The sequence below is a fragment of the Ursus arctos genome, unplaced genomic scaffold (genome assembly GCF_023065955.2).
Source record: "Ursus arctos isolate Adak ecotype North America unplaced genomic scaffold, UrsArc2.0 scaffold_10, whole genome shotgun sequence".
In the NCBI taxonomy this organism is placed as follows: Eukaryota; Metazoa; Chordata; class Mammalia; order Carnivora; family Ursidae; genus Ursus; species Ursus arctos.
In genome coordinates this window covers 14,795,322-14,823,118 of record NW_026622764.1, presented here as the reverse complement: position 1 = coordinate 14,823,118, position 27,797 = coordinate 14,795,322, and the positions used below count along the sequence as shown (strand labels likewise).

General features: G+C 43.6%; 1 protein-coding gene across 2 annotated transcripts in view; it reads right to left on the bottom strand.

Moving 5' to 3' along the window:
- The window catches only part of ABCC4 (ATP binding cassette subfamily C member 4), a 233,395-nt gene that overhangs the window by 103,327 nt on the left and 102,271 nt on the right, over nucleotides 1–27,797 (bottom strand). For both annotated transcript variants that reach the window (XM_026493475.4, XM_044381898.3), the window contains exons 14-19: nucleotides 26,120–26,216; nucleotides 22,769–22,978; nucleotides 21,274–21,414; nucleotides 20,843–20,880; nucleotides 20,376–20,470; nucleotides 18,437–18,583 (exon numbers count right to left, since the gene is read on the bottom strand). In XM_026493475.4, the coding sequence (XP_026349260.1) occupies nucleotides 18,437–18,583; nucleotides 20,376–20,470; nucleotides 20,843–20,880; nucleotides 21,274–21,414; nucleotides 22,769–22,978; nucleotides 26,120–26,216 (728 nt within the window). The remainder of the gene's footprint in view (nucleotides 1–18,436; nucleotides 18,584–20,375; nucleotides 20,471–20,842; nucleotides 20,881–21,273; nucleotides 21,415–22,768; nucleotides 22,979–26,119; nucleotides 26,217–27,797) is intronic.

The following is a 27,797-nucleotide window of genomic DNA, read 5'->3' as shown; positions in this document are numbered from 1 at the left end:
CCAGGCACCCTGACAAAAACTATGTTTAAAAAATACCCCACTAGTTTTCAGAAGTCAAAGATTTTTGAACATTAGGTCATGAAAGCAGCTTCTATTTTAAATAATTAACCTATGTTTCAATATACATTTTGCAAAAATCAAAATGATGGATTTTTAGACGTTGGTATATCATGGGGTGCCTGGCTGGATCTGTCGGTAAAGTGAGTGACTCTTGATCTTGGGGTTTTGAGTTCGAGCCCCATGTTGGGTGTAGAGGTTAAGAACAAATTTTTAAATACATACCAATAAATAAATGTCAGCACATCGTGATTTTTCAGATGTAACTTCATGCAAAATTCATTAAGTGGATCAATGGTTCTCTGGTTTTATAGTAAGGCTTTTATTATTGAGAAAGGCGATCTCAAAAAAAAAAAAAAAACAAAAAAGGCTGGGTAACGATGGTTTGGGCAGACATTTCCGGGGGTATTCCCAGCATGAACTGACAGCATCGGAAGTCTAAGCCAAGTTCTATTGTTAAAGTCACTGATTACAAGGCTGGATTCCTCAGAGGAGAGAGCCGGCCTCCAACTGAAGGCAAACGTTCCTCTCCAAATACGCTAACTTGGAGAAGACAGAGAATTCTGTAGGCCTTCCAGCTAAATTCGCCTACCTTGAGTGAAAGTCCTTTCAACTCTCAAACCTCAGGGTGGTCGACACGCCAGGGAGGAAAGAAAGGGTGGAGAATCACACACCTGGAGAGGTAATGAGTCATGGGGAGTGCCCAGGAGCCCGGCTGCCAAATGCCGACCTGCAGACACCTCACCAGGTCAGCGCCATCCAACACAAGAACTGTGTGCTCCTATTGCAAAAAGGCTCCCGAGGTAGGGTGGAAAGCACCACATACTTCTGGAGAGACGAAACCCAGAGTGGGGCCAAGGGTGAGGGATAAGAGGGCCAGGGTTATACTGTGCATGGTTGGCTCTGGAGAGAATACTGCAGGCACCGTTCAGAATAGGCACACAGGTAGGCAAGACTTTCTCTTCAACGCTGTCCCTTCACACACTCACCTGCCCCGTCCTCTCCCACTCCTGCCCCCTGGACTCCCAGCCAGAGGACAAGCAAGGAACCAACTTGCTCATTTACCAACGATCAGATCAACCAAACCCATGATCCTTGAAACATTCAGGTAAGAACTTCATCCAAGGAGGGGTGCCTGGGTGGCTCAGTCGTTAAGCGTCTGCCTTCGGCCCAGGGCGTGATCCCAGGGTCCCGGGATCGAGCCCCACATCAGGCTCCTCCGCTGGGAGTCTGCTTCTTCCTCTCCCACTCCCCCTGCCTGTGTTCCCTCTCTCGCTGGCTGTCTCTCTGTCAAATAAATAAAAATAAAATCCTTAAAAAAAAAAAAAAAAAACCTTCATCCAAGGAGACCACTGGAGTTTGAGACCTTCCTGCTTGGAACACAAGAATGCCACCACGCGGTCCCGCCTCCAGCTCGTTCTCGGTTGCGCCTCAACTGCTCAAGGCGCTTCCTCTTTCAGAGATATTAGTCACAGCGGCACTACTGTGTTACTACAAAAAATCTTGCTGTTTTCCACTTAGATGGTAGATAGGACGGACTGCTAAAATCTACAAAATGAAACCCATACTTTTAATGACAGTCTTTAAAAATCCTACGTAGGATTAATAATATTGAAGGAAAAAGTAGAGCAAGAATCTATTCCCATGTTTTAAAGGAATAACAGAAACATCAACAGTAAGGTGTGGAGATACAAGAGCCCAGGGCCGCCCCGGCGAGCTGACTGAAATCCGGTCCTGAAGGAGAGCCACAGATGCCCCACACTCAGCACAGGGGAGAGGAAGAACCCCAGTTTGGACGGGCTCTTCACCAGGTTCTTCGGTCCCCATCTGAAACATTCCTCAAAACATGATGTGGCTGGTAATAGCTCTGACTCAGTTCTTCTAATACAAATCATTCTAGGGACTGGCCTAAAGTGCTGTGAAGAGTTCATAAGACACTGGTCTTTGATCTTTGTGGCTTTGCCATGTATGTTTTTAAAATTTCTGGAATGCACCCAGGGAGGCAAACTGCTTGACAGAAAACACTATAAATATCCAAATAAATAAATACATACAAACATCTGGAACCCTGATTAAGCACTAAAGTTTTCTTTTTTTCAGGGAAGGGTGGGGGGCAATCACCACTGAACAGCATTTTTATTTTTATGGAAAAATGTCCTGTTCTTTCCTGGTGATAAACCCCTCTAACACAAAGGCAATGTGTAGAAACCTTCGGTCTGTAAGTCCAAAGGAAAATGGAGCTGCTGATGTCTATCCCTGCCTCCCCACGAAGACGCAACGTAAATGCCATTCCAGAACCAAAATGTTACTGCAACTCACTTCTTAAATAACCCATGCTCGATGAGTATCTGTAATACAGGCATCAGTATTTCTATCTACAGAAATAAATCTGGGCAATAGGCTAGGCTGTTCTGGAGTAAACTCAGCGTGCACAAGGACCGATCTTCAGGCATCATGCAACAGCGGCTAACAGTGGATTTCCGTGGCTAATTTTTGCATACTACTTCTTCCCCCCTTTTCCCTCCAAATGCATATTCTGCCCACCATTCCCATCCCTCTCGGGGTACGTGTGCTATTATAACCTACACGAACAAATATTCATCTCCTAAGAGCTATCCTGCACAAGTTTTTCATGCATATTAGGGGAAAATCAGGCTTCTGCAGGACATCAAAGTCCTTTCAGACCATGACCTTAACTGTGTTCCTTTCCAGCACTCGAAACTCGCTTGCATTAAATAACACCTGTACAGGCTTGTAACGAAGCAAAAATCACTACAGGATCGCAACCTCTCTGGCAGCCACCGACTCCACGGGCCTCAGGTGAAAAGTCAGGTTGCTCATCACGGAAAGGTTTCCTTCAAGCTGAACAGACTCACTAGTCACAAATCTGAAATCGCTAATATTTTCATCAGAAAGGAGTAAGAGACCTTTAATTCACCAAGACGCTACAACGTGGAGGCAGCAAGCGGCTCAAGGCTAAGTGGGTCGAGGTATCAAAGGCTTGAGATGTCATCGAAACATGAATGGAGGAGAGAGCCCAACGCAGCGCTCTTCTTTCCTCGGGTCAAAACACATTATACCCTACCCTCGGACTTTCTAGGTCAGTTCGCTTTTCACCTGTGTCTCACTTTGTCTCCAGCATTTTGCCTGAATACGTTCTTTACCAGCCAGTCGCTTTTGCGTCGCATTTGTCCCCAGACTCAGCAACAACAACAACAAAGGTTCAAAAGTCAAAGAATGCAAGATTCCTTGGAAGTGCAACATGAAGAGAGAGAGCACAGGACAGACCATGAATATGAAGTTCTGTACGCCATCCCTTCTGACCGAAGTGTGCGTTCTACAGGGCACTATGGCGGGAGACTAATGACATTTTTGATAAATGGACCTTAATATGTTTGAGCCAATATTTGAAAAGAACCTTACAGGCAAGGGTGGGAGTAAAGGGACCACAACCTTGTGTTACTTAAATCCAACAAAGGTGAAGCAGGTACAATCATCCCAGGGAGCCAGCCACCCCCATGACAGCAAATGGCGGCTTTGTTAGGAAACCTATTCCCACATTTCTGAGTTTTTAAAAAGATCATCAAGGGGTGCCTGGGTGGCTCAGTTGATTAAGCATCTGCCTTTGGCTCAGGTCATGATCCCAGGGTCCTCGGATCAAGCCCCAGAGCCCCACGTCGGGCTCCCAGCTCAGCCGGGAGCCTGCTTCTCCCTCTCCCTCTGCCTCTGCCTGCCGCTCCCACGGCTTGCGTTCTCTCTGTCAAATAAATAAATAAAATCTAAAAAAAAAAAAGACTATCAAAACATAAATGACACTGGAAACAGGTTCTCCCAGGAGCAGAGGAAACAGTGACGCATCTACGTTATACACCCAAGTTTGCAACAACAAAAATCCAAACGATGGCTAAAATTAGGATTAAATCCTGTCCTTACACTATTTGTGATAAAGCGAATGACCACAAGTACCTCACTATAAAATGTTGAACTTGTAGTAAGATTTCCTAGACACTACTTTCCTGCAAATTTCCAAATACCATTTAGCTTCTGTGGAGAACAACTAAGAAGGCAAAACTCTCCGTTACTGCAAAACAATGATGACACAGGCTGGAAGACACGATGGCAGAATCTTTTTGTCTTTCCGTTACTGTAATTTGTGAATGGAGCAGGGGAAGTATCTAAAAAGTGGACTGCATACCAAAGCCTGAATGAATCAATAAAATGTGTTTTTAAGTGGGATTCATTGGGAGTAATACACCCCAGACTCCAAACTGCTGTTAACTTAAGTTCTAAGCCCATGACAAGTGTGGTATGAACCACAGACCTTAGCAGCATGGTTTATCGGAAAACATCCAACAGGAGAATTTACTCAGTCTTCCGTCACACCCCACACCCCCATGCTTCTTTATATCTATAGGACAGCTGGATGGGATTCCTACAATAGTGAAGTCATTTTGCTGTGGTTCTCCCTGTAGGAAACTTCCCAGAACTCCATTCTATCCACTCCAACAACCAAGACCTCCAATCATACTTATGATTCTCCCAAAGTCAAGATGAGTCCTATCAAACACTGAACGGCATTTCCAACATAGCCAACATGAAGGTAGTTTTGTCTTCATGCAAATGACTGCACACATTTTGGAATGGTTAGCAGTACCTCTAATATGATAGGATTTAAGAACCACTACTCTTTCTGAGTCCTCTTTAAGTTATTTTAAAAAAGGTCATACCAAACACTATGTTGTTTTCACTCCCCCTAAGAACCCACATGGCAGAGAAGGGTCTACTACAATCCCACGATCCCATGTTGTCTCTTATAAAACCAAATACTATAAATGTCAGAGCTAATATTTTCCTAACATATGATCAGCTACAAAATTATAAAAACCTTAAAGTTATGACAGAAATGAAGCAGGTTGTCATAGAGATAGCTACACTCCCATTTCATTACAGTCTTATTCACAACAAAGTATACAAACAACCTAAGGGTCTCTCAACAGATGAATGTGTGATGATGTCACACACACACACACACACACACACACACATACACACACACGAATACTATTCAGCCATGAAAAAAAAAAAAAAAAAAGAAATCCTGAATGGACCTTGAGGACATCCTGCTAAGTGAGATGAGCCAGACAGAGAGAGACAAATACTGTATGCCGTCCCTTAGATGTGGAATCTAAAAACACTGAGCTCATAAAAGCAGCGAGGAAAATGGTAGGTGGGGGGCTCGGGGGTGAGGGCATAATCTAAGGGTATGTACTTGCAAGTCCTAGAGACCTAATACACAGTACAGTGATTACAGACAACAAAAGGGTATTATAAACAGTAAACTTGCTAAGAGACTAGACCTTAATTGTTCATGACACAAGATGATCATGTGACATAATAGAGCTGTTAGCTAACACCATAACAGCAATCATACTGCAATACTGTATACTGCATACTGTGTCAACTCGATATGCTGTGTGCTTAAACCTGGGCCGTGCTACATGCCAGATAGGTCTTCCCCAAAAAAACAAAAACAAAACAAAAAACCATGAAGTCATGACAAGGTACTACTGAAAGTCTTAAACATGTAGGGCCATGAGAAGAGGTTAAAGTGATCCTCTGGTTTTCAGAAACAGTAACTTTCCCAACATCCACCTACCCCACCCCATTTGGGGACTAATTCACTTTCAAATGCTAAATCCTCCTGAAAATGGATAAAAGCAAGAAAGAGCATATAAAAGCTGAATGAACAGAATGAGGACGGTGAAGACCACAAATCTTGAAGTATTTCTTACTCTCATAGTTGTCACTCAAATTAGAATTTAGATATCAACACACATGCGCGCGCACACACACCCCCAACGACTGCACACACTTCATCACACCTGTACTATGTGATAGAGTCTCCAGGTCATGCAAATTTTCTAAAATTTTAAAAAATATTTCTGATTAGTATGATGTCCACACCCATTTCACAGGAAACTATATGCGAGACAATTTCACCTTGCCCTGAAGCGCTACCATTATTGTGTAAAATATTATAATGCCCAGGAACAAATGACATGGCTTTAGAAAAGGCCCATGGAGAATTCAGAATACAGTATCTGGTTCCCTTATGCAAAATTCCCAGCACACTGGCATATGGAGATGCTTAATAAATATTTAGTTATAATCTGTATGCTGATTATAATCTGTGGGCTGATTAATGATTGGGAGCAAGCTGGTGCTTAATTTTCAATTACAGGCATCGTAACTCTACGGTTCCCACATACTAACCAATGAGGACAATAACAACAGGCGTGAACAAGGAGGCGAGGACGAGCGTGCTTCTGCCGGGTACAAGCTCCAGAGGCTCAAGAGAGCGCAGATTTCTCGTTGCCCTGTTGCTTCTGAAGATGAAATGAGACAATGGAAGTGACGGGATTTTGAGAAGTGGAAACTGTCAAATAAATTTACGATGTTGCTATAAAATGCCAAGACATAGGGAAGTAGTCCAAAGGCATCAGACTTCGGGCCGATCCTCAACTTGATAAGCAACGGGATTATAACCGCCAACACACGACAGCCCGCCATGGAAAAGTGCCCTTAAACATTGGAGGGTGCATGGAAAGGAGGGTCATAAAAATCCTCTTGAGTCTTGACAACCTAGTTTTGGTTTTCTGTTTTATTGAACGGTTTCTAAGTGACTTCTGCAGGACAACAGAACCATTGAATTTCGGAGCCGAGGGCCCTCTCCGACATTATGAGGCTGAATAAAGACGAAGACTCAGGACTCGTTAGGAGCTCACTGCCTAACCACTAACACAGCCACCTGGCAGACAGGTGTTCAGCCAGTTAAGTGCTCTATCTTCACCTGGGTCTCTCCGCCAAAACTATGTATTTCTTCATATGCCTCCACGCTAGCATAACCGGCCAGTAATTTACGGCATTTAAATTGTCAGTTTATTAATGCTACCTGGGCGGTATATACAGAAGAGCTGTATTTGTTCTAGTGGGTTTATTATTCCTTTAACTGCTGTAAAAATATAATCTACAGTTTATAAGAACTACCCCAGAATCTCATTTTCTTCCCCAGCTGCTTTAACCATATTTTGTGCAAGACGTTTTGAAGTATCAGAATGTCCATCTGATAGAAATGCAGAAGGATTGCCTGGAATTAACTGGAGTGAACAAACCACAAAATGTCTCTAAAAACATCCCATGAATAAAATTTGAAGGCTTGACAAGCTAAAAGTGCCTTAGGTCCACTTTAACTTCCCCTTGTGAAATTTGTCATTTTTCATGCTTTTTGAAAAAGGTGAATACATAGAAGTTCTACATTTTGACAAGTTAGAGCATTTTTTAAAAAAAATAATAAGTTCCTGCTACTCCCAAGAAGTATACCCACTTCCCTGGAAAGATTCCAATGTTCCATTTAAATAGAACTTACTTTATAAATTTCAAACTGTCTTTCCTTAATTATACAATAGACTTCTGTAATAAACTTCAGCCATATCATTTTTAAACAAAAAGTAAACCAGATGTTTGGTACTTATATGCAAAATTGAGCTCTCATTGTGAAACCAAATTAAATTAAAATGAACTCTGGAATGAAGCGAAGCCCCCAATGAAAAACAACAAACACAAAACCAAAAAAAAAACAACAACGATGTTGTTTTGTGGCTTGTTAGTTTTGGTCACTTACTATTTTTCCTTGCATCTGGGAAAACACACACCCTTCCCCATCCCCACTGTTTTATCAAAATTAGCATATGCATTTGGATTTTGTTTATTAAAAAAAAAAAGAGGCAAAAAATACACTCTAAAATGTCAACATGTCACTTAAATAGTCAAAAGTTAATCAACGTCAACTATATGGTAGGCACTGTTTTCAATGCTTTAAATATATTAAATCTCTTAATTCTCACATTAAAAAGTTTGGTTCTACTACCCTATTACCGTCCCCACTGCACAGACAGAGTTGAAGCAGAAAGAGATGAAGTCAGTCAGCCACGGTTTGCCAGCAGGGGGGCTAAGATTCACATTCAGGGAGGCTGACTCCAAAGTCGGCTCTCTTGACCATGGAACCCGAATTATACTTTGGCTCAAGACCACTATTGGAAAATATAAGAAAACCACTCAAATTGGTGTCATTAAAAAATCAAAGGTCATTTTATTTGCTGGTTGATTTTCCAATGTTGAGTTTTACATCTCTTTAATAGAATTCAACAATATGAACCTTATGCTGGTGTGACAATCTGACTAAAAAGTCGTCTCTCTCACACAGACACACACACACATACAGACCCCCCCACACACCCCAACCCTCATCAGTGCTGCTTAAGACAACTGTGCTTCAGTCAAGAGGACCTTGATGGAGGGGCATAAGAATTCAGGGAAGAGAAAAGATGGGCTATTTTTTTAAAAAAACCCCATGTTTTCCAAATGTAGAAGATACTCATTTTGCCACCTCACATGTCAGAGCCTACTCTTATCTAGGGAAAATGTAGTTACCTTTGATAGAGCAAGAACCAAGACAAGACAACATACCTGAAGGCCAGGTCAATTAGGCCTTACATTCCGGTCGTGTCTCCTTTGGGAAAGAAGATGTGAGTGCTCAGAACACTTGGCATCAAGGATTAAAGCTTCTTCACTCAACTTTTTAGAATTCCCTAATGTATGATAAATCTATTCACCTGGTCTGAAGACCTGACAATTCATTAATGAACAGCCTCTTATCTGATTGTACGATAAACCACTGTCTGGATTACACAGGTGTTGCCTTTTATTACTTGGCTATTTACGTCAACAACTATTTATTTCATCTTGAAGTCAAGGAAGAACAATTTTCTAGTAACACGGATGCCTCATCATCTTGAAATATGCGTTTATTTTCCTTTCATATACAGGACTATGTCAGGACCAACAATTAAAAGTTAGCACCAGGAACAAACAATTCTGTCTACAAGAGAGCTTATAGGTGGAACTCCTCCAACTATATTTGACTGCCTTTTCAATTTTTATGCTAAAAGGGTGAACAGAGAGAAGATTTATATTAGCATGAGATATAATTCTAAGATATTTCTACCATTTTATTCTCCAAAAAGCTAAAATAATGAATTTATAGTTCCCCCAAAGGAAATAAATTGAATGAGCCCAGGCCATTCTGACACTAACAGAAGAAGAAAGTCTAAAAGAAATGACTATATACAAGAACGCAACCACCTCCTTCTTAATCTACTTTTAAATATTTAATGGTAACGAAAAAAAATAATCCATGATTCTTACATCGCAAAGCACCACTGTGATCTAGACATTTGGAATTATATGTGTGAGAATATATATTTAAGGACAAATTCATATACACTGCAATACCTGTTTGTATATCTTTATGCATAACGTGTACGTGCCGTACACGTGAACCCAATGTAACCCTGTGTGCGCACTACACTGGAATTACAGTTTTTTAAAAAGCACGTGCATTGTTTTTCTTACCACTCTCAAAGAAATGTCTATATTTTTTGACTACATGCCTCAAACTGAGTCAAGAATGAGATCAGTCACTGAACCAAAAGAATACTTCCAGAAACCTCCACGTAAAATTGAGAGACAAATCACAACTATTGACTTCAACATCGTAAAATCGGGGACTTAAGCTGAACATCCACCAGAGCAGATACACTGGTTTCTACTGACGTATTTACAACACATGGCTCTACAGAGCACTCTTTCTACCAACGGCAGACCCGGAGGCAGGATGTCCCTATCACCAAGAGCACGACTGTATTTGGAATAATGTCTGGATAAAGATTTTTAAACACAGAACAAGTCTAAAATAGACTTTCCAGGTGTTCAAGAGGTTGAAACGTTTCCCCGTGTGATACAATCTATTAAAATGCAAATGCAGAAAAGAAATGAAAGGAAAATATTTCCAGAACAGAGAACTTGATTTTCTGATAGCTTTCCACTTAACCACAGTGTTTTAATAAATTTCCATTCAAAGTGTTCTTTGAAGCCTGTTGTCTTTTTTTTTCTAGATGTTAAAGAGTTTCCACCTAAAGGAGGGGAAAATTTCTGAAAGATTGATCCTGGTTACTAAGAATGAAAAGAACGCTCAACGGATTGTGGCTGATTTCATGACAACATTCTCAGGGAGAAAGCTGCCACTGCTTCTGTTCTGTCCACGGGCAAAGCATCTGTAACGTGCTCCTGGGACGCCTGGGTGGCTCAGTCAGTTAAGCATCTGCCTTCGGCTCAGGTCATGATCCCAGGGTCTTTGGATCGAGCCCCGTATCAGGCTCCCTGCTCAGTGGGGAGCCTGCTTCTCCCTCTCCCTCTGCTGCTCCCCCTGCTTGTTCTCTCTCTGTAAAATAAATAAATAAAATCTTAAAAAAAAAAAAAAGCATCAGTAACATGCTTCTAGAAGCCCAAAGAGAAGTGTGTGCTGACACTTACTAAAAGCTGACTTCCTTCTTTCCTCATGCGCTGTCCGGAGATGAGCTCTACCATCCAGATGGTTTCTGATGGATTAGGAGAGCATTTGACTACCGTCAAAAGTCTAGTTAAAAGCCAGGCTGGGTTTGCTGTAAGCTTAGAGATTATTATCTTTAAGTAAATCACTTACTTTTGTTTCCTAAATTTCTCTCTCTCTCCAACTCGTGTGATTTCATTTTGAAACAATTGGTCTTGAAGTTCCAAGAAAACAGTTTTTGGAAATGTTGTGAAATCAAGGCCAATGATTTACATAATCGATTATGAAAAAGAACTATACCACAGCGCCGTGTGTGTGTGTGTGTGTGTGTGTGTGTGTGTGTGTACATGTGAATCAAGAGTATCTGCTCCGCAACTATTCAGTCTTTGAATCTGTATCTTTCCTATATGGAATCATCGAATACTGACACTGGATAGTTCTTTTTGGTTTGGGGTAGGCGGGGGGAGGGGAGTTGGTTGTCTTAGAAATAATGCATTGTCTGCAAATATTTAAGTTTGCAAATGCCTTGAAAATAGGGCCTTTTTGTCCCAATGCTTGGGACCACAACTTACAACCAGGAGAGGACCAGGAAATGCTTGAGGAGTGAAAAAAACTCCCTCTTTTCACCTGCGAAACCTGAGGCAGAGAAGTGATGGCACAGCTACTCCAAAGCTACGTTCCAACAGCACAGGGTCTTTACCACACCAAAACGTGTATCTCAACTCCCTACTCATAGTTCAAAATATCGACTGAGGTTTTAAAATGCATGAAGTAAACTATCAGGTACCAAATATTGAAATGCCAACATTTGTCTTTGGTGCACAACTGAACGCCAAGGAAATGCGTTAGGTGTTTGGTGATTTCCTTGACTGGTAGATAACAGAAGTTGGAACCTTGCGGTGTACTTCCATGAACCACAGCTTCCGAAGAACCAACCGTGTATGTGGTTTTCTCTTCGTGCCATCATATACCAGAAACACGGTCCACCATAAATAATCTATTACAAGTTCTACTTTGGAAAATAAATAGGGAAGGGTTCAATTTAATATAAACATTGAGTGTGAAGACAAAAGGCTCTAATTCTATTTCAACACTCTAAAGTTGCATTGTTCTTAAAGGGCGTGACACAGGGAGATGCAAATACGCTCCTGAAACCATCCCTTCTTCTATCCCGCCAACAAATACTAATCAGCTACAAAGTGTCCAATCCTGGGTTCAGAGGCTTTTGCAATAACATAATAGATGGGCTCTAGGAGGACTGAGGCCCCAAGGCTAAGAGAAGAGACAAGCAGTCAACACGTAATTACCTAAATAATAATTTAACCATAATTGGGACAAGTACTATAAAGATGTGATTTAAAACATAACCAAATTTTAAGCTTTATGTGAAATAAAATGTCACAGGCTCACTGTTGTAAACATTTCCTCATGTCAAAATAAATGATCATGCTGAAAGTGAAGGGGGGCAGGGAAGCAATGATGAGAAGATGAAGATTTCAGTTATAAAAGGAAAATCAAAGTTCAGCCTATGTTGTCACAGGAGAGCTACGAAGTCAAATGGTTGAGGGGGCACAACTGACCTTATAGCAAAACCATATAGAATTCTCATCCAGCAAATTTCCATCCACTCCCACCTCATGTCAGGGCACTACGCTTTTATATATATGTATCAATATTTATTCGTGTTGAAACTGGCCCAGAAATACTATTCCAGATTCTCTTGAAATGGTTGCACAAAAGTCATAAACTATGTCATAAAGATACCTTGATGCATTTTCTGTCACAAAGAACTACAAAGTTGAAGTAGTCATCTGCCTGTGATTGGGGTGGGGGAGAAAGACTTTAAATAACAGTATTTGAATGACTGTAAATCACACACCCCATAAGGTAATGCCAAAGTACTAAGCAAACTAACACGAGAAATTGGGATACACTAGTGAGTGAAGTCCTGAGTACCAAAGACCGCCTAGCTCCAAGCTGGCTGAAAACGGAGGCAACACAAATATGAAATTAATGAAAACCGAGGAGTTTGGGAGTATAAACATCATAGCCACAAATATCAGAGTGAAGTGGAGAACTTCTGTGTTATGATATATATAATCACTTAATATGTGCTCTACTGGGAAAGAACACAAGTAAAATGTCATACTTACGAACTCCTGAGATAGTACATGATTACCACTTTGAAAAAGGCACAAGTTTCCCAAATCTTATCTTTTTAACATTTTATTGGACAACCACCAACAGTGCTTTCTCTGTTACTAAGCTGTCAGTATTTCCATGTCTGATTATTATGGGGGGAAAAAAAAACAGGAATAAAGAGTAATCAGAACATTCTAATAGATTAAAAATGTTTATCACAATGGTGCAATATTTACCAGCCGTGGACAAGAGCTATAATAATCACCTTCACGGAGATTACTGACAAAATAACAATAGTAATCAAATATATGTAACTATGTAACTATTTAAACTCCTAACAAAGGCTTTTATGATACTATTAGCAGTAAACAAGCAACTCCCATAAAATATGACTTAATATCACCCTGATAAGAGTTTAAGTACATATAACCATTGTTACGTGAAAAAACATTATTTTTAATATGTGACAACCCGACAGGATTTAATTACCACACCTACTTCAAAACTATTAGCTGTTTGATTCAAACCTGAAAAAACAATATTTATACGGCTATTGAGAATCATTATGATTGATGCAAACTTTTGTGTTATTCCCTTGACAGTCACTTCCATTTGTTATTATTAACAAGGAAAAAAAGAAAAGGGAAATGTGTGTTTCTGTTTTGCAACAAAGCTTTTCTGATGATGACTAACTTCTTCCTTTGAACACAAAAAGCCTCTTTAACTAATGTACATATAAATATGTTCTTTACAATGTGCACCAAGCAAAGAAAGAAAAAGAAAAAAGAAAAAAAAAAAAAAGCAAGCCTGTAGGACTTAAGCCAGAATTAAAAGCAACCTAGGCAAGATGAGTACATGAAAGCTGTCAGGATAGAGGTTATTCTTACTCTCAATTTCTTACAGCTCATCTGCGCTCAAGGAAGAAAAACCATAGTTTCTTTTAACCATATCCACAACAGATCTCACTTGAAAGGAAACACAGGCAGTGATTTGGCATGAATGGGCACATTACCAATGTTCCAGCATCACTACTGAATATTTATGTCGGTGACGAATGATGACACCAGTGAAATATTTTAACACGAAGCCTTGCCTTGTAAATCGTCTCGATGCTGTGTCAAAACAACACCGACCATAAATCAGAGGTTTGAGGACCAGTATTTCTTGTTCTAACATGCTACGTGCTCAGCAGAATCACTTGTGTGAACAGGCATAGATTAATGTGGGCTAAGCAGAGCCATCTTCCCTCCTAACTTATAGAGCTATAATTTAACAGGCCTATTATCGTCAAGGTAATTTTGACAGCGCTGAAATATTATACTTGTTAAAAATATGCATTAAGCACTAACTCCAGTGGTCATTTGAATGGAATAAACAGAGAGGTATCCCTACAATTATCTTGCTTCTCTACGGATGACTCTTTTCGAGCCAGGCAGCACCACGTTGAAACTGATTTCATAAAGACTACGGCAAGACGGTTTTTCTGATAGCACAAGAAGCTCACCATGCTGCTTTCGGTTCACTTTTCACTCCTCCTCCAGTTATTTATTAGAAACTTACAGTGGATGCTAAGATGTCCCTTTCCAAGTTCAAGAAACAGAACGATTGTTCAAACCTCCACCACCCACCTCGCCCCAACGCCCAACTCCTACCCATGCATATCCCAAAATTCAGGATGGCTCAGATTTGTGAAAGCATCTCCAGAGCCTCATTTCCCACTCAAATTAGAAACCTGAACCCTTTGGGCAATTCTAGATTTTGGATTAGGAGGATACACCCATAGGTCTCTCACTATTCACATTCCATACCTTACGGGGCACAGGCACCTTCTATCAGGAGAACAGAACTGGCAAAAAAGTGACTACATTTATTTTTCTCCTATTATACTACTTAAGCCCTAACTTAATCTGTAAGCGGGGAAAAAAAGGATATATGTTTGTACTCTTTTTAATCTGGACACATAAACAAGGCAACTCACACACCACTGGAGAAAAATCGGTCATGTGAAATGAACGCACTGGCCACAACCCAATATTAACTTCGCACTTCCCTGAGACAAGAGACAACACCAACATCTTCTGACACCAGCGGCCGACTTTCCTAGAGCCAACTTGACAAACGGAAAGCAAACAAACAAACATTTATCTGGAATCCATTAGAGTCGATGCACTCAGCAAGTGTTATGTCACCATTTCCAGGCATGAAGAAACAGGACAACCCTCCACGCATCTCGTCTCCAAAATGAAGGGTGAAACTCTAGAGACTTGGTAAGAATAGAACGTCTCTACAGACTCTGCTGGAGTGGAAGGAAACTGAAGAAACTGTCCGGTCCTATTTCTCCCTAAACTAATGTCATACAAGCCCCCATATTCTACCCTTAGGAATTAAAACATATCCCGTCAAGAGGTCAGTGGCTGCCCGATTCCAGTTAGGAGGCAAGAAGGTGTCAGTTAAGAAATCCAAGTGACCTTGTTTGAAATGCCAGATATTCTGGGACAGCACTATAATTTATTAATCAAAGAGTTCAAGGTCTCAAACATAATAAACTACAACAACGGCTTTAAAATTCTGTATCGACAGTACAAAATGCAGACTCAAGCTTTAAAAAATGGAATTTCTAAGCTTTACATTAAAAAAAATAAATAAAATAAAACAGGTTTTTGCAATAAGGTGCCCTTACATTAGATTCTTGAAATAATGTAGGTCATGCTGCCCTCTTGTGCCAGACATAAAAAATAAAATGATTTCAACCCATCCAAGGAAAACATGGTTTTACAATGAATACAGAAATCATCTCTTAATTTCTGAATGATTTCCTTTTGACCTGGGATTTGTGTTACCTGTGTATTAAGATCTGATAGAACGGAGATGGTGGAAGACAAATGTTGATCAGGAAGAGTTAGGTGCAGCCCACAGCACAGGGATGCGGATCACGTCCACAAAGGCACTGCTCAACTCAAGGTGCAAGGAGAATGTGTGCGAAATGCTGGGACAGCTGAAAACGTGCGGTTCTTTCACACACACACACACACATACACGCACACTACCATTACCAAAATCCACGGAGGAGGGAAGGGTAAAAATAGAGGAAGGAAGGGAAAAAGAAGAAAACTAGCTTTTGCCCGTCTGAGACAACACACTAGCCAATGCAAATTTTACCCAAACAGCTTAAGATTGATTGGTTTATGAAAAATCATTGGGTAATAAGGCAGCGCTTACAGAAGCAAATAAGCTAGCAAACTTCATGCAACCACACATAGGTTCAAAATGGAGAGAAACTAAAGTCGTGGAGCTTGGAACCTTCTTAAAAATCAGAGCTCGGGAGCGCTCAGAGAGACGTGGGTACCAACCAGAAACACCATTGTCCAGGTTCACCTTGTCCTCCCGAAATCCAAGTCAGTGAGCCTGGGATGTCGGCAGGGTAGCCGGCGTTTCGGGGCCCTTCACTGAAGGCCTGGTTCTCTGGGTAAAGTCTGAAGGATCTCCCACTGATGAACAAGATGGGAGAGGTGTGAGAAGGGAGGCGGCACATCGGGGGTGGGAGCACCCGTGAACAAATGTAAAGAGACATTTCTACCACCCAGATCAGGGTCACTGAGAATATTCCGGCAACAAGTGGGAACTGAAGGTGACCACGGAAGGGAACACGGGCAGGACACCTGAAAATCTACGCGAGGCTATGGTTCGGGCAGCCCCAGTCACCACTCCAAGTCTCCCTGCCTGGAAACTACCACCTGTACCTTCTCTTTTCTGAACTCCAGGACCCTGTCAGGATCGTGAGCGCATGGGAAATGGACTGACTCCTCCCTGAGAGGGTGCTCTGAATGACAAAGTGCTGAGAAGAGAACAATGTGTTTCCTGATCTCTCCATGCCACTCAGAGGACACTCTGTAACTCAGGGGCGCGACATTACACCCGGCACTTGTATCCATTTCGTGTGGATACTTAACGGAACTTAACAATTGAGTGCGTCTGCCCCTCAACTCCAGAGGGGAATTACTTTTTAATATTATGTAACCATTAAAGTACATACATATAATCAATGATGTCTTCTATGAACCCTAATGCATGGTTTTGGCTTGTTCTTCCCATTGGTTTAGAAACTACAAAAATTTTAACCCAAAGGTAAAATCTACCACTTAAAATATTTTTAATTAAAAAATATTTTTTTAATCTACCACTAAAAAGAATAAATAATTCAGGGCCCCTAAACATTCTGGGCAAACCAGGCCTATCTTTGGAGTCCTTATTTGGCTTCTATTTTCAAGGAATGAATCCTGGCTCACAGATACGGGAGGGGGCAGGCAAGATAAACACTAGTGCACTGCTCTAAGATTAGAAACCCTGAAGATTTAGACTTGGTCCCAAATCCCTGGATAATAAATAAATCAGCATGTGGCGAAGCCTACAGGTCTTGAACAGGAAGAGCCTGGTTCACTGTGGCCACGAGCATTCAGAGGCCGTGATAACAGAAATGCAGTCCCACTTAATGCTCCAAACTTTATGACTGTAGCTTTCAAATTAACTGGCAAAGTGGAGCGACCTCCTGGCCGTCAGACACGTAAGGCCTCCAATCCCCTTTCTGACCACAGCTGTAACAAGACTGCAGACTCGTGGGGGCCTCTGCAAGTCACCACCCCCGTGCTCTGCACAGGGCCTGGGCTAAATAAACATGTGGAATGGACTGCACCAAATGCTCTCCTGCAGTCTTATTTAACCCTCACAACAGCCTTGTGAAGCACAAAAGGCAGCCCTTCTTTCCATTTCCCAGGTGAGGAAGTTCCAACCCACCACGATGTCACTGTGGCTAAGATCCCGTAGGTGCTGACCGGGGAGCGAGCACGGCTGCGAGCCCCGTGAATGTACTGATCTGCTTTATTCCCACAATATCTTTTTGTAAAGGTTTTATTTATCTGTCAGAGACAGAGAGAGAGAGCACACACAAGCAGGGGGAGCAGCAGGCAGAGGGAGAAGAAGGCTCCCCGCTGAGCAAGGAGCCCGACCGACTGAGCCACCCAGGCATCCCTTATTCCCACAATATCTTGCCAAGGGAGGAGTACACAGCATCCCCATTTCACAGATAAGAACACTGAGGCGCAGAGAAATTTAACTAGCACCTGAGGATTAACAGAACCATAACCAGGCATTACAGTAAGTATCTAGCACCAGGTCTGAACCCAAGCGGCTGGATCCACAGTCCACACTGTTAACCAGGACAACATCCTGCTTTGAGATCTGCCTGCCCGGTAGTATCGACACACTTTGGTCTGGGTCACACGACTAGTTAACAACCACGCCAAGTCCACGCCTGTGCTCCCACCAGCCCACCTCCCTGCCTGGACAAGCCCTGTCAATTATGTCCTGCAGAAACAAAGCCACGCTGGGCCTGAACAGCGGCGACAGGTGCTGACGGGCTGACTCTTCATAGGAACCCAGGTCAGGGGCCTGCCTCCAGAAGCAAGACGGGTCGAAGGCCTCAGGCTGGAGGCATCCACCACTAAGGCACCCCCAGGTACGCTCATGTCAAGGAACGAGTACTGCAGATCAGTGTGCATTTATGTATAAATTGTGTCATTTATTTTCCACAGACACAAACACCGGAATAGAAGCTTGTATGCCCCCCATAGTTAGATTTTGTCTGGTAGGAGCAAACTGCCAGTGGAGCTTTTTGTACAAAAGGAATCAACACGTATAGCCATTTCTCCCAAGCCTCTCCTCCGTTTTCAAATGCTGAAACGGGATCAGACACTAACAAGGGAGAGTGACTGAGAAACCGGGTGTCTGACTTACCTACTGGGTTTCTATCGAAGAACAACACCGGAGCTCTCAAAATGGACTCGAACATTTTGTTGTGCAAAGTTTGTGAAGAATGAACGAGGACGTAGAACACCAACAGAGATCTCGCTATGCCAAAGAGGACAGTAGCCACAGTTAGACCTGAAAGAAAGAAACCTCGCTCAGAGAACATCTCCTTTCTTCAGCGATGCCAAAGCATGTCAGGCAGTTTAGAAAGATCCTATGTATTTTTTCCCATAAAACACTGTGGATTCTGTAAGAGTTCACTGCATTTGTAAGATACATTTGTAAAGAAGAATATAATTTCTTTTTCTCTCATTAAAGAGAAACTACATGTAAAAAACAAAATCAGGTGTAAACTACAACTTCCTGCTAGGCTTTCCTAATTCAATTACAAGTTCTATTAAGAACTCAGAAGAAAAAGAGGTAATTATAAAAACTAGTTCATCTTCCCTTCATTATATTCCAAGTTTTACTATTTACGCGTCTCATAATCTAACACCGCGGTTCTCACGCCAGCGTGTGAATGAACAGGGAACGGGAGAAATGATGTACCATTTCTTCGTAGAAAATACCCAGGTGGCTTTTAAAGAATATGAAAATACCATATTAAGTGGCAAGTAGGAAAATCTCTCAACTGCAAGGAAATACAAATTCTGTGTTAGCATGAAATAACCTCAGTGAGCAACTAATCTCTCACACCAAGTGTTTTATACAAAAACACAAAGCATTTTTAAATGAATGTAATCATTTAAATTATAGATTTTATTAAGGACATAAATGAGTACCTGGTATGCACATGAAAATCACCTTCTTAGCATCTCCTGAACTCCCAACGCTAAACAGACTGGAGATAACTTCTGCGATAAACACTCCCCATCAAGTGCATTTTTCCCCTTCAGAGGAGACCTCACTGTTGTTTAGACTCTCAGTGCTGCTCAAATGCCTAAACTCTGTCCACAGGTGTTTTCCTGAGCCCCCCTCCCCAATCCCACTTGAACGTGCAGTAAAACCGCTCCTTCCTCCCTCCAGGCTGCTCATGACCCACCAATGTGGAAGGTAAACTGCTCATGTGTTCAGGTTTCTTAGCAAGTGATCAACGAAATAAAGACAAAATTTCAGTGAGTAGTTTTCACAAAGATCGCTCTGTCTTTGCAGAAAGCTTGTATGAGTGTTTCCGGTGAGAATATTTAAAATTTTAGATGAGGATTTCCTTTAAAAAGTATGTGATGCCACATATATTCTACGCACTCTTGTGAAAACAGAGCACTGTGTTAATATTAGTCTGGCAAGCCAAATGTTAAATTAATCACACAGTTGGGGACGCGATAACATTGTGATCTCAAGGTAAAAAAGAGAAGGAATCCTAATTCCCAGACACTGGATTTTTCCCTGCTTAGCTTCTCTCTTAAGTAATTAGTGAAGCCCAAGAGATGAGCAGTATGGGGAAGGGAGCTTTGCATACCTGCGAGGGAATAATGCTTTTATGTGGGGGAACCTTGCTGCCAGAGGATTTCATCCAAGTTCAATAAAAGCCAGGGGTTTATTCAGACAGAATTGGAACAATCCGAACCACAGGGTGGGGATCCGTTTCTAATCCCCTTGCCCATCCAAATAATGATATAAGATTTAGCTAAAGCAACCTATTAGAATAGACAATAGCCACAAATTTCCAGTGGCTGATTTTCTGAATGCTCAATCCTGGTTTAACTTCCAAAATCCAGTACAGAGCAAATTAAGAGTCTTCATTCAACCTCTTTCTTCTAGTAGATTTTAAAAATAATTATTCTAATTAATTCACAGAGTAAATGCGACTCAGACTCTTAATCTGTTAAGACATTACTGAATTACTCCTGGAAGCCCTAGTTACTCACACAGGCTCATTGTAAGCACCTCAGACTCCCGGATAATAAACCGAATGATTAAACTTTACCTGAATAAATTCCTAAGTACCAGGCAAGATCGAGCTTCTCAGTGACATTTTCTTTTCCATTTACTGTGACATTCAGGGCACTTTGTTCATTCGCCCTGTGGAAAACGGAAAAAAAAATATTCCACTATAGATGGAATTTAGATAAGTACAAAAAGAAAAAAAAAATTAACCTGACTTTGGGAGACATGATTTATGCTGGGAAAGGATTCCCAGCGAGCAGGGCCCCGGGTACATCTCCTTATAAAAATTCAACTCTCAGTTCTCAAAACTGTCTGAGGATCCGACGTGGAGAGAGGCTATGGGAGGGTCATACTCCACCAACAAGAACGCTAGTTTTTCTTTCTCTTCGGGGAAACTAAGGGAGGATTAGGACAGGAGGCTGAACAAACCCGCCTCTGCCCAACTCCGTGGGAAAGAGGCTGCCTGCTGATTTGGTGGCCCCTTGCATCAGACTGGAAACAACTCACCAGTAGGAGAGCCACCAGTCCTGAAGAACATAGGCAACCTAGAACAGGGAGGCAAAAAGATCACACATCACTCAGCACCTCGACACTCTCACTCACCCAAAGCCACTGTTGGAAGGCTCTGGAAAACGGACATGGTTCTTCCAGCTCTGGTCTATGCCAAGCCCAACATCCCGGGTAACAACACGTCAAGTAAGTGCACATTGCATTTTAAAATCTTTAAAAGACATCCTTTTTTTTTTTCTTCCCTAGAAGCTCTCTGTCATGTACACGCAACACCAGTAAACATCAGTTACTTTGTCCCCCAAGATAGCACGTTTCAATGCAAACCCAAGTGGACAGCAAAATACAGTAATAACAGAGTAAATACATAGAGCGTAAGCAGTCCTGTAAACAAGCTGAGGCCACAAAACAAACTAAATGCCCGTATCTACCTGAGCTACGATGTTCAGCAGAATGAGGAACACAATGACCAAGCAGTGCGCACCGGCTGTTAGGTAATTCTTGTAGGCCTTAAAACCGACTTTTCCTTCCGAACGACTCTCCTCTGACAGAGCAACCTGTGTATTCTCGTTCTGAGAAGGGAAAGGGGAAAAAAAAAAAAGCAGTAAGAGACAAAATTTTGCATGACGTACCCCAAAACTTCAAAAGTTCAACAATGCACTCCATTGGCAAAGCCGTGAGCAAAGAGGCCCATCTGACACACAGGTAGGAGAGCAAAATGGTACATCTCTGGGGAAGGCTGTAAAAGCATCTAGCCAAACCACCTATGTACGCACCGTTGTCGGGCCCAGCCATCCCACTTCTAGGAATCTACTAGCAAAAAGGAAATACTGTTTGTACCAGGTTATTCACTACGACGCGGCTTTGCTTAAGGGGGAGCATCGTGATTTCCGGCGCATGCACAAACTACCCGATTCACATACAAATGCAGCAGCTTATTCCGCAATAATAGACAAGAGGATATGAAGCGGAGGTATCACCACAGATTATCTGTGTCATTCAATGATGGAAACACAAAACATAGTAGGAGCTCGAACTATGAGCCAAATAGAGTAAACTGAGTTCAAACGCAAGAGTAACGGGCGTCGGGACAGCAGTGGGTAGCCCGTGGTGTGAATCTTGTTGGTTCCTGAATTTCAGACAGTGATTCCCGAGTCTGGAATGTGAGGGAGGGATTCGTCTGCATCCTTATCAGAACCATCCAGGCTCCCAGACTTGGATTGTGAGGGTTTGGATACTGAGGACTGACTACCTGGGCGTGTTTTTAAGGGAGACGGAGAGCATCTCTGCACGTCTATCTGGAGAACAGAATATGCTGTAGAGTCACATAAGCCAAGGACGTCCTTGCCTGGACGCGGGCCTCTGTGCTTTCAAAGACGCATGAGATATGGTTCTTGAACTTGAAGTGTAAGAAAGGAAGATGGGAACTAACTCTGAAGTGTCTGCTATGGGCCAGATCCTTCGCATGTGCTACTTCTGGCCTATTGCCAACCCTCTGACAATGGGACGAAATAATGCCATCGGTCACCTGCAGCGGCAGAACGTTCCACCATATCGGAAAAGTAGCTGATTTAATGGGGACCACAGCAGGACTCGGTGGGAGGGGTCTTCAAGTTGAACACCGGGATGCAAGGAGCCAGGAGGACTTACCTATGGTACATTCAAGGGTTCTAACAGCCGTGTGAACCACTGCCAGGGATTTACAGCAGTGCACCCACCACTGAGCCCCAAGAGGTTCACCACCCAACACCCAAGGGAGAGCCCTGACCAGGCCGGCTCCCTTCATTGTGTTTTAATTCTACCAAGGCCAAGGAACCTCAGAATCCACTGTGGGACCAACAAAGCTGTCATGAGTGCAGCAGAACGAAGATGCACGAGGACACCGAGAGCGGACAGAACCCGGCACGTGGCAAGAGGACAACTCACAGCTTGCGCCTCTGGCGCACCATCTTTCACTGACGGTCGGGACGACTGCTGGGACCAAACGGAAGACGCTGAGAAGCTCCGAGTCCTCAGAGCGGGAGATCCTGGAGTCGGACTCTGGTCAGCCTCCTCGTTTTCCCTCTTTAAAAGGGAGCCGAAATCTACCCCGGATTTTAGAAACTCCGTGTAAGTCCCCTTCTGCACCATTCTGCCCTAAAATAAGAACAAAAAAATTTGACAGGAGTTCATGTACCTTTGATAACACTACTCTAACGCTAATCAAAAAGAGTTAACTGGTCTTAAATGACCATTTTCATAAGAAAATGACCCTGAGGCCTGGAATTCTGGTTGACACACCTAGTACAACTGGACACAGAATCGCATTCTGTTCTCTGTCAAATCCTGTCTTAGGTGCTGTGTAACCATGTGCTAAGGATGGAGGCCACGAACTACCACAGGCAGTTAAAGAAGCAAAAAGGACAGATGTTGGTAGGGCTATCAGGACAGTCTTTTTAAACAACATGGAAGTCAAGAAAAGAACAAGGTCACGCTGGGGAGGATGTTCCAGGGAAGAATGAACGTGGACACCAGCACCCGTGCGTGGTCAGAGTCACGCATCGAATCCCTGCTGCCCACGGCCGTGCGTGCACGTGCTACACTGGGACGAGACACGTGGGAGGTCGTCTTTAGGCAAACTGCCCACAAACTCAGGAAGTTCCCAATGGAAAATTCACTACTGCACCTGCTACAGTCATTAACTTAGGCGACCATCAGACTGGGGTGACTCCAATGCCTTGGGGATCCGTCTACACAAGCAAACCAAAACCTAAGCCAGGGTCAATGCACTCAAATCCATGAAAATAAAGCTTCAGAAGGCACTAACCACAAGCAGCCAACCGAGCCTCCCCAAATGAAGCAACTTCGTAATTAAGCTCTAGCAAATCAAATAATTTTCTTGAAACCCACGTGACACGTCACTGCACAGTTCCCCTTCCTTACAAAGTTATAGAAAATACAGCGCAGGTGTCTTCACTGCCTTCTCACCCCCATAATAGAATACACAGCTGTTCTACTCAGGGGCAGACAAAATATTAGGCGAAAGCCCAGGGTGCAAAACAAAGCAAAGGAGGGCAGCTCTGGGGAAGGCAGGCCAGGGGAAGGCAGGCAGCCCAGGACCCTACCTGGTACCCCTCCCATCCCGTGCCCTGACGTGGGCCACTGAGAAAAACCCAATGAAGTTTTTGGGAACCAGTCTGATACTGCAGAATTAGAAACTTATTCATGACTTAATGAAATTACCACTTTCCCCTTAGTAAGTGCAGATGCACAAGGAAACGACTCGTGGTCTAGAGACAGCGAGCTCACTCGGCAGCCCAGCACAATTTCCAGAGGGGACGCGAGGACAGCCATCCCCCCTCAGCTGCTAGGGAGGGACCGGACGAGCAGTAGGGACGGATCTAACTCACCCAGGGTTGCTCACTGGTGGACAGATGGCTGCTCTGACAGTACTGAAACTGGGAGTGACGTCCTCAGGACAAAGCAATAGGGGACTGGCTACCCGGCTTGTTCTCCCACCCGTTGGTTCTGTACTCATAACCCTGCCGACACTGGGGCTTTCCCAGACTCGCTTCACCCCTCTGTTCTCTAGATGGGACATATTCCCGAGGGCTGCCTAAGGGTCGACACGTGGAACTGCTTCAAAAGAGGCAGAGATTCCGCACTCTTGTCAACCTTCTTAGGGCAGAACTTCGCTTGATGAAGTGAGGATCTGACCACGGGCCTGCTGCCGTGGACCAGGGTTCGCGACCGAGGGGCCACGGACTAAAACACCAAACCACCACTAAGGCTGGTAAATGCTCACTAATCCCCATTCCCCTCCCCCGAACCCAGGCTAGCTGTTGGGGCCTGAATGGTGGCCCTCAAAAAAGATAACATCCGAGGCCCAAACAGGATACCTATGGATGGGACCTAATTTAGAAATAGGATCTTTGTAGATGTGATGACGCTGAGGTCGCACTGGAGTAGGGTGGACCCCAAAGCCAGTATGACGGACGTCCTGGTTAAGAGGAGAGATCAGACGCAGTGAACACCACGTGACAATGGAGCTACAGACCCCAGTGCTGCGGCTACAAGCCGAGACCAGCAAGGACAGCTGGCAAACACCAGAAGCTGGGAGAGGCAACGAAGGATTCTCCCCAGGAGCCTTCAGGGAGAGCACGGCCCTGCCGGCCCCTTGATTTGGGGCTGGTGGCCTGCAGAAAGGTGAAGATGATAGAGTTCTGTAGTTGAAGCCCCCACTCTGTGGGACTTTGTGATGGCAGCTCTAGAAACTGATACACCAGCCTGAGCCCATGCATCCGTCTTCTGAACTTTACTGAGACTTCTAATTGCGTCTGCTGTTGGCCCTCCAGCAAACAGCAAGAGAGATCTTTTAAAACCATGCATCAGACCACATCGCTCCTCTGCTGTGGGCTGTCCGATGGCTTCCAACCCATTACCGGGCCAGCAGCCCACTGCTCCAAGCCCACCTTCCTCACACTCCTCACTTCCTCTGCCTCAGATACACTGGCCTCCCGGCCATTCCTCCAACATGCCAGGTCAGGTCCTTCCTTAGGATCCTACAGCTGGACCATCCGCCTTGGCCACCTCTCCCCCAGACGACTGCCTGGCCAGCACCTTCGTTCCACCCATGTCCCCTGCGGCACCACCTCCCCAGGGAGGCAGCCATGCTATCAGCGCCCCCCCCCCCACTCCTTCCTTACATCTATCCCCATAAGGATGGACATCCCTGATGGCAGGAACTGGACTGACTTACTGCTGCCCACTCTCGCATGTACCGGGCATGCACAAAGCCCTGTGCTGGGAGACTAGTGACTGATGACACCCTGGAGAGCACAGCTCCACCAGGGGCCTGTTACCCCCCAACCACACCTGTTATCAACGGAAGACGCTCTTTCAGGAAACTGCAGATGACAAATAGACACAAACATGTCTGCGTAGCTCTCATCTCCAAATAATACACTTTGATGTACGTCGTGGAAGAGGAAGACAAAAGCTCTAACCAAAATAGCATCATTATCCCAAATGATTTTACCAGAACAGCTGTAATTTATAACTCTGAGGTAGCAATTTTATTTACTTTAGGGTTAAATGGCTCAGCATGCAATAGTTACATTCCTAGATGTGTTTGGATTCATGCTCAAAGGCACGGGTACCAGCTCTGGGGAGAACAGGATGCAAAACTGAGGAAGGAGAGGGAGTTCAGCACAAACCCAAGCACAGACCTGCTGGGAGGTCTCACCGTCAGCACACCTGAGTGCTAGCAAGTTCCACAGACTTCTAGAAATTACTTACATCTTTCAATATCAGAATCTGACTTGCAGCTTTTAGGTACTGCAACTGATGAGTCACTAAGATTGTGATCTTCTCATGCAAGGTTTGGCAAATACACCTATAAATGTAAAAGGTACAGTATGCAAAAACCACATTAATGGGGGTGTTCCAAATGGAAAAACACACACTTTGAAAACACAATGAGACAAAGACAACACAGAAGTCAAAGATTAAGTACCAGTGCAAATACAAATCAAATACGAATGCAAACCAATGAGCCCAACCAGGCCCTCAAATGTAGCAGCAGCAAACTTGAGTCTAGAGCTGCTAAGAAATTTTAAAAAGCAGTCCAGTGAAGAAGCCAGCAAGTGTTAAGGGGCCCCCACCAACTAAAACTCAACAATTATTTATATATTTCACGATGAAAGATAATTGAGCAATACTGAGATTCCAAAACCTGACTAAACGAAAATACTAGTTATTTTATCCCTGTATAGGAATGGGAGAAGGAGGGATCTAGGTCATACAAAAATGTGCCCATTTTTCTTAGTCTCCTAGGTGATTATGATTTATGATGTATATAGTAGCCAAAAGAAAATCCTAAATACTCAGTGACCTTCACCAAAGTGCATTCTTTTTTTTTTTTCTTAATATTTCATTTATTTGAGGGGGAGAGAGCAAGCGCACGAGCAGGGAGAGGGGCACAGGGAGAGGGTAAGAATCCCTAAGCAGACTCCCTGCTGAGCGTGGAGCCTGCCATGGGGTTCGAACCCAGGACCCCGGGGTCATGACCTGAGCTGACAGACTGAGCCACCCAGGCACCTCCAAAGTGCATTTTGTAGACACTTCTTCCTAAATACTATTAGAAGACAAATGCTGGCATGGCCTCGATCAGTGTCTACAATGTCCCCACAGTCCCATCCAGGAAGCACATCTTCTTTCATTAGGACTGAAAACCTCCCCAATATGAACATGAAAGAAGAGATTCCAAATGGCCCAAATCATAGTGGAAATCATCCAATGGCTCAAAGGAAACACCGATTCTCTCAGACAAGAGCCGCCCCTCTCAGTACTCAACACTCCGGTGTTTTGTACAGTAACTCAAGCTGCTCCTCATTTTAAATGTAGACCCCTAGGAGCTGCACTCCAGCCCGCACTCTGCCATGGCCTGCATCCTCTCCAGCTAAGTGAGTAGCCCAGGTCGGGGCTGCCGGACCACAGACAGGGCGCAGGGACACGTTCTGGGAGCCCGAGCCCCGGGCAAAGCAAATCTCAGCAACATTGGGCCACAACTCCACCTGCTCATATGGGTCAGATCAAGAGTTCTGGAGGCACCCAGACTGGAGTTCAAAGCCCTCTTACCAGCCTGACATGGTCAAGGGAGCTACTAGACCTCTACGAACCGCAGTGCCTTCATCGCAAAATAAGACTGCTGACAACTCACAGGGCATGTTGTGGGAAGAGCACTGATCCGCTGGGTAAGTGGACCGCTCACCCCCTTCCCTAACCCACAAGTGGCCCTTTGCTTTGGACTCAGGATAGCGAAGTCCTAAGGAGACTTCTGAGACTGGGTCTGAGATCAGAAGACCCCAGGATGTAGATGTATATACTATTATTCCATTCTTTGCGTCCAGAAGGATTGTTTCCCTTTTGACAGGTCCTGGTGAGGCTTTCATTCCTAAGCGTGCTGACCGAGTAA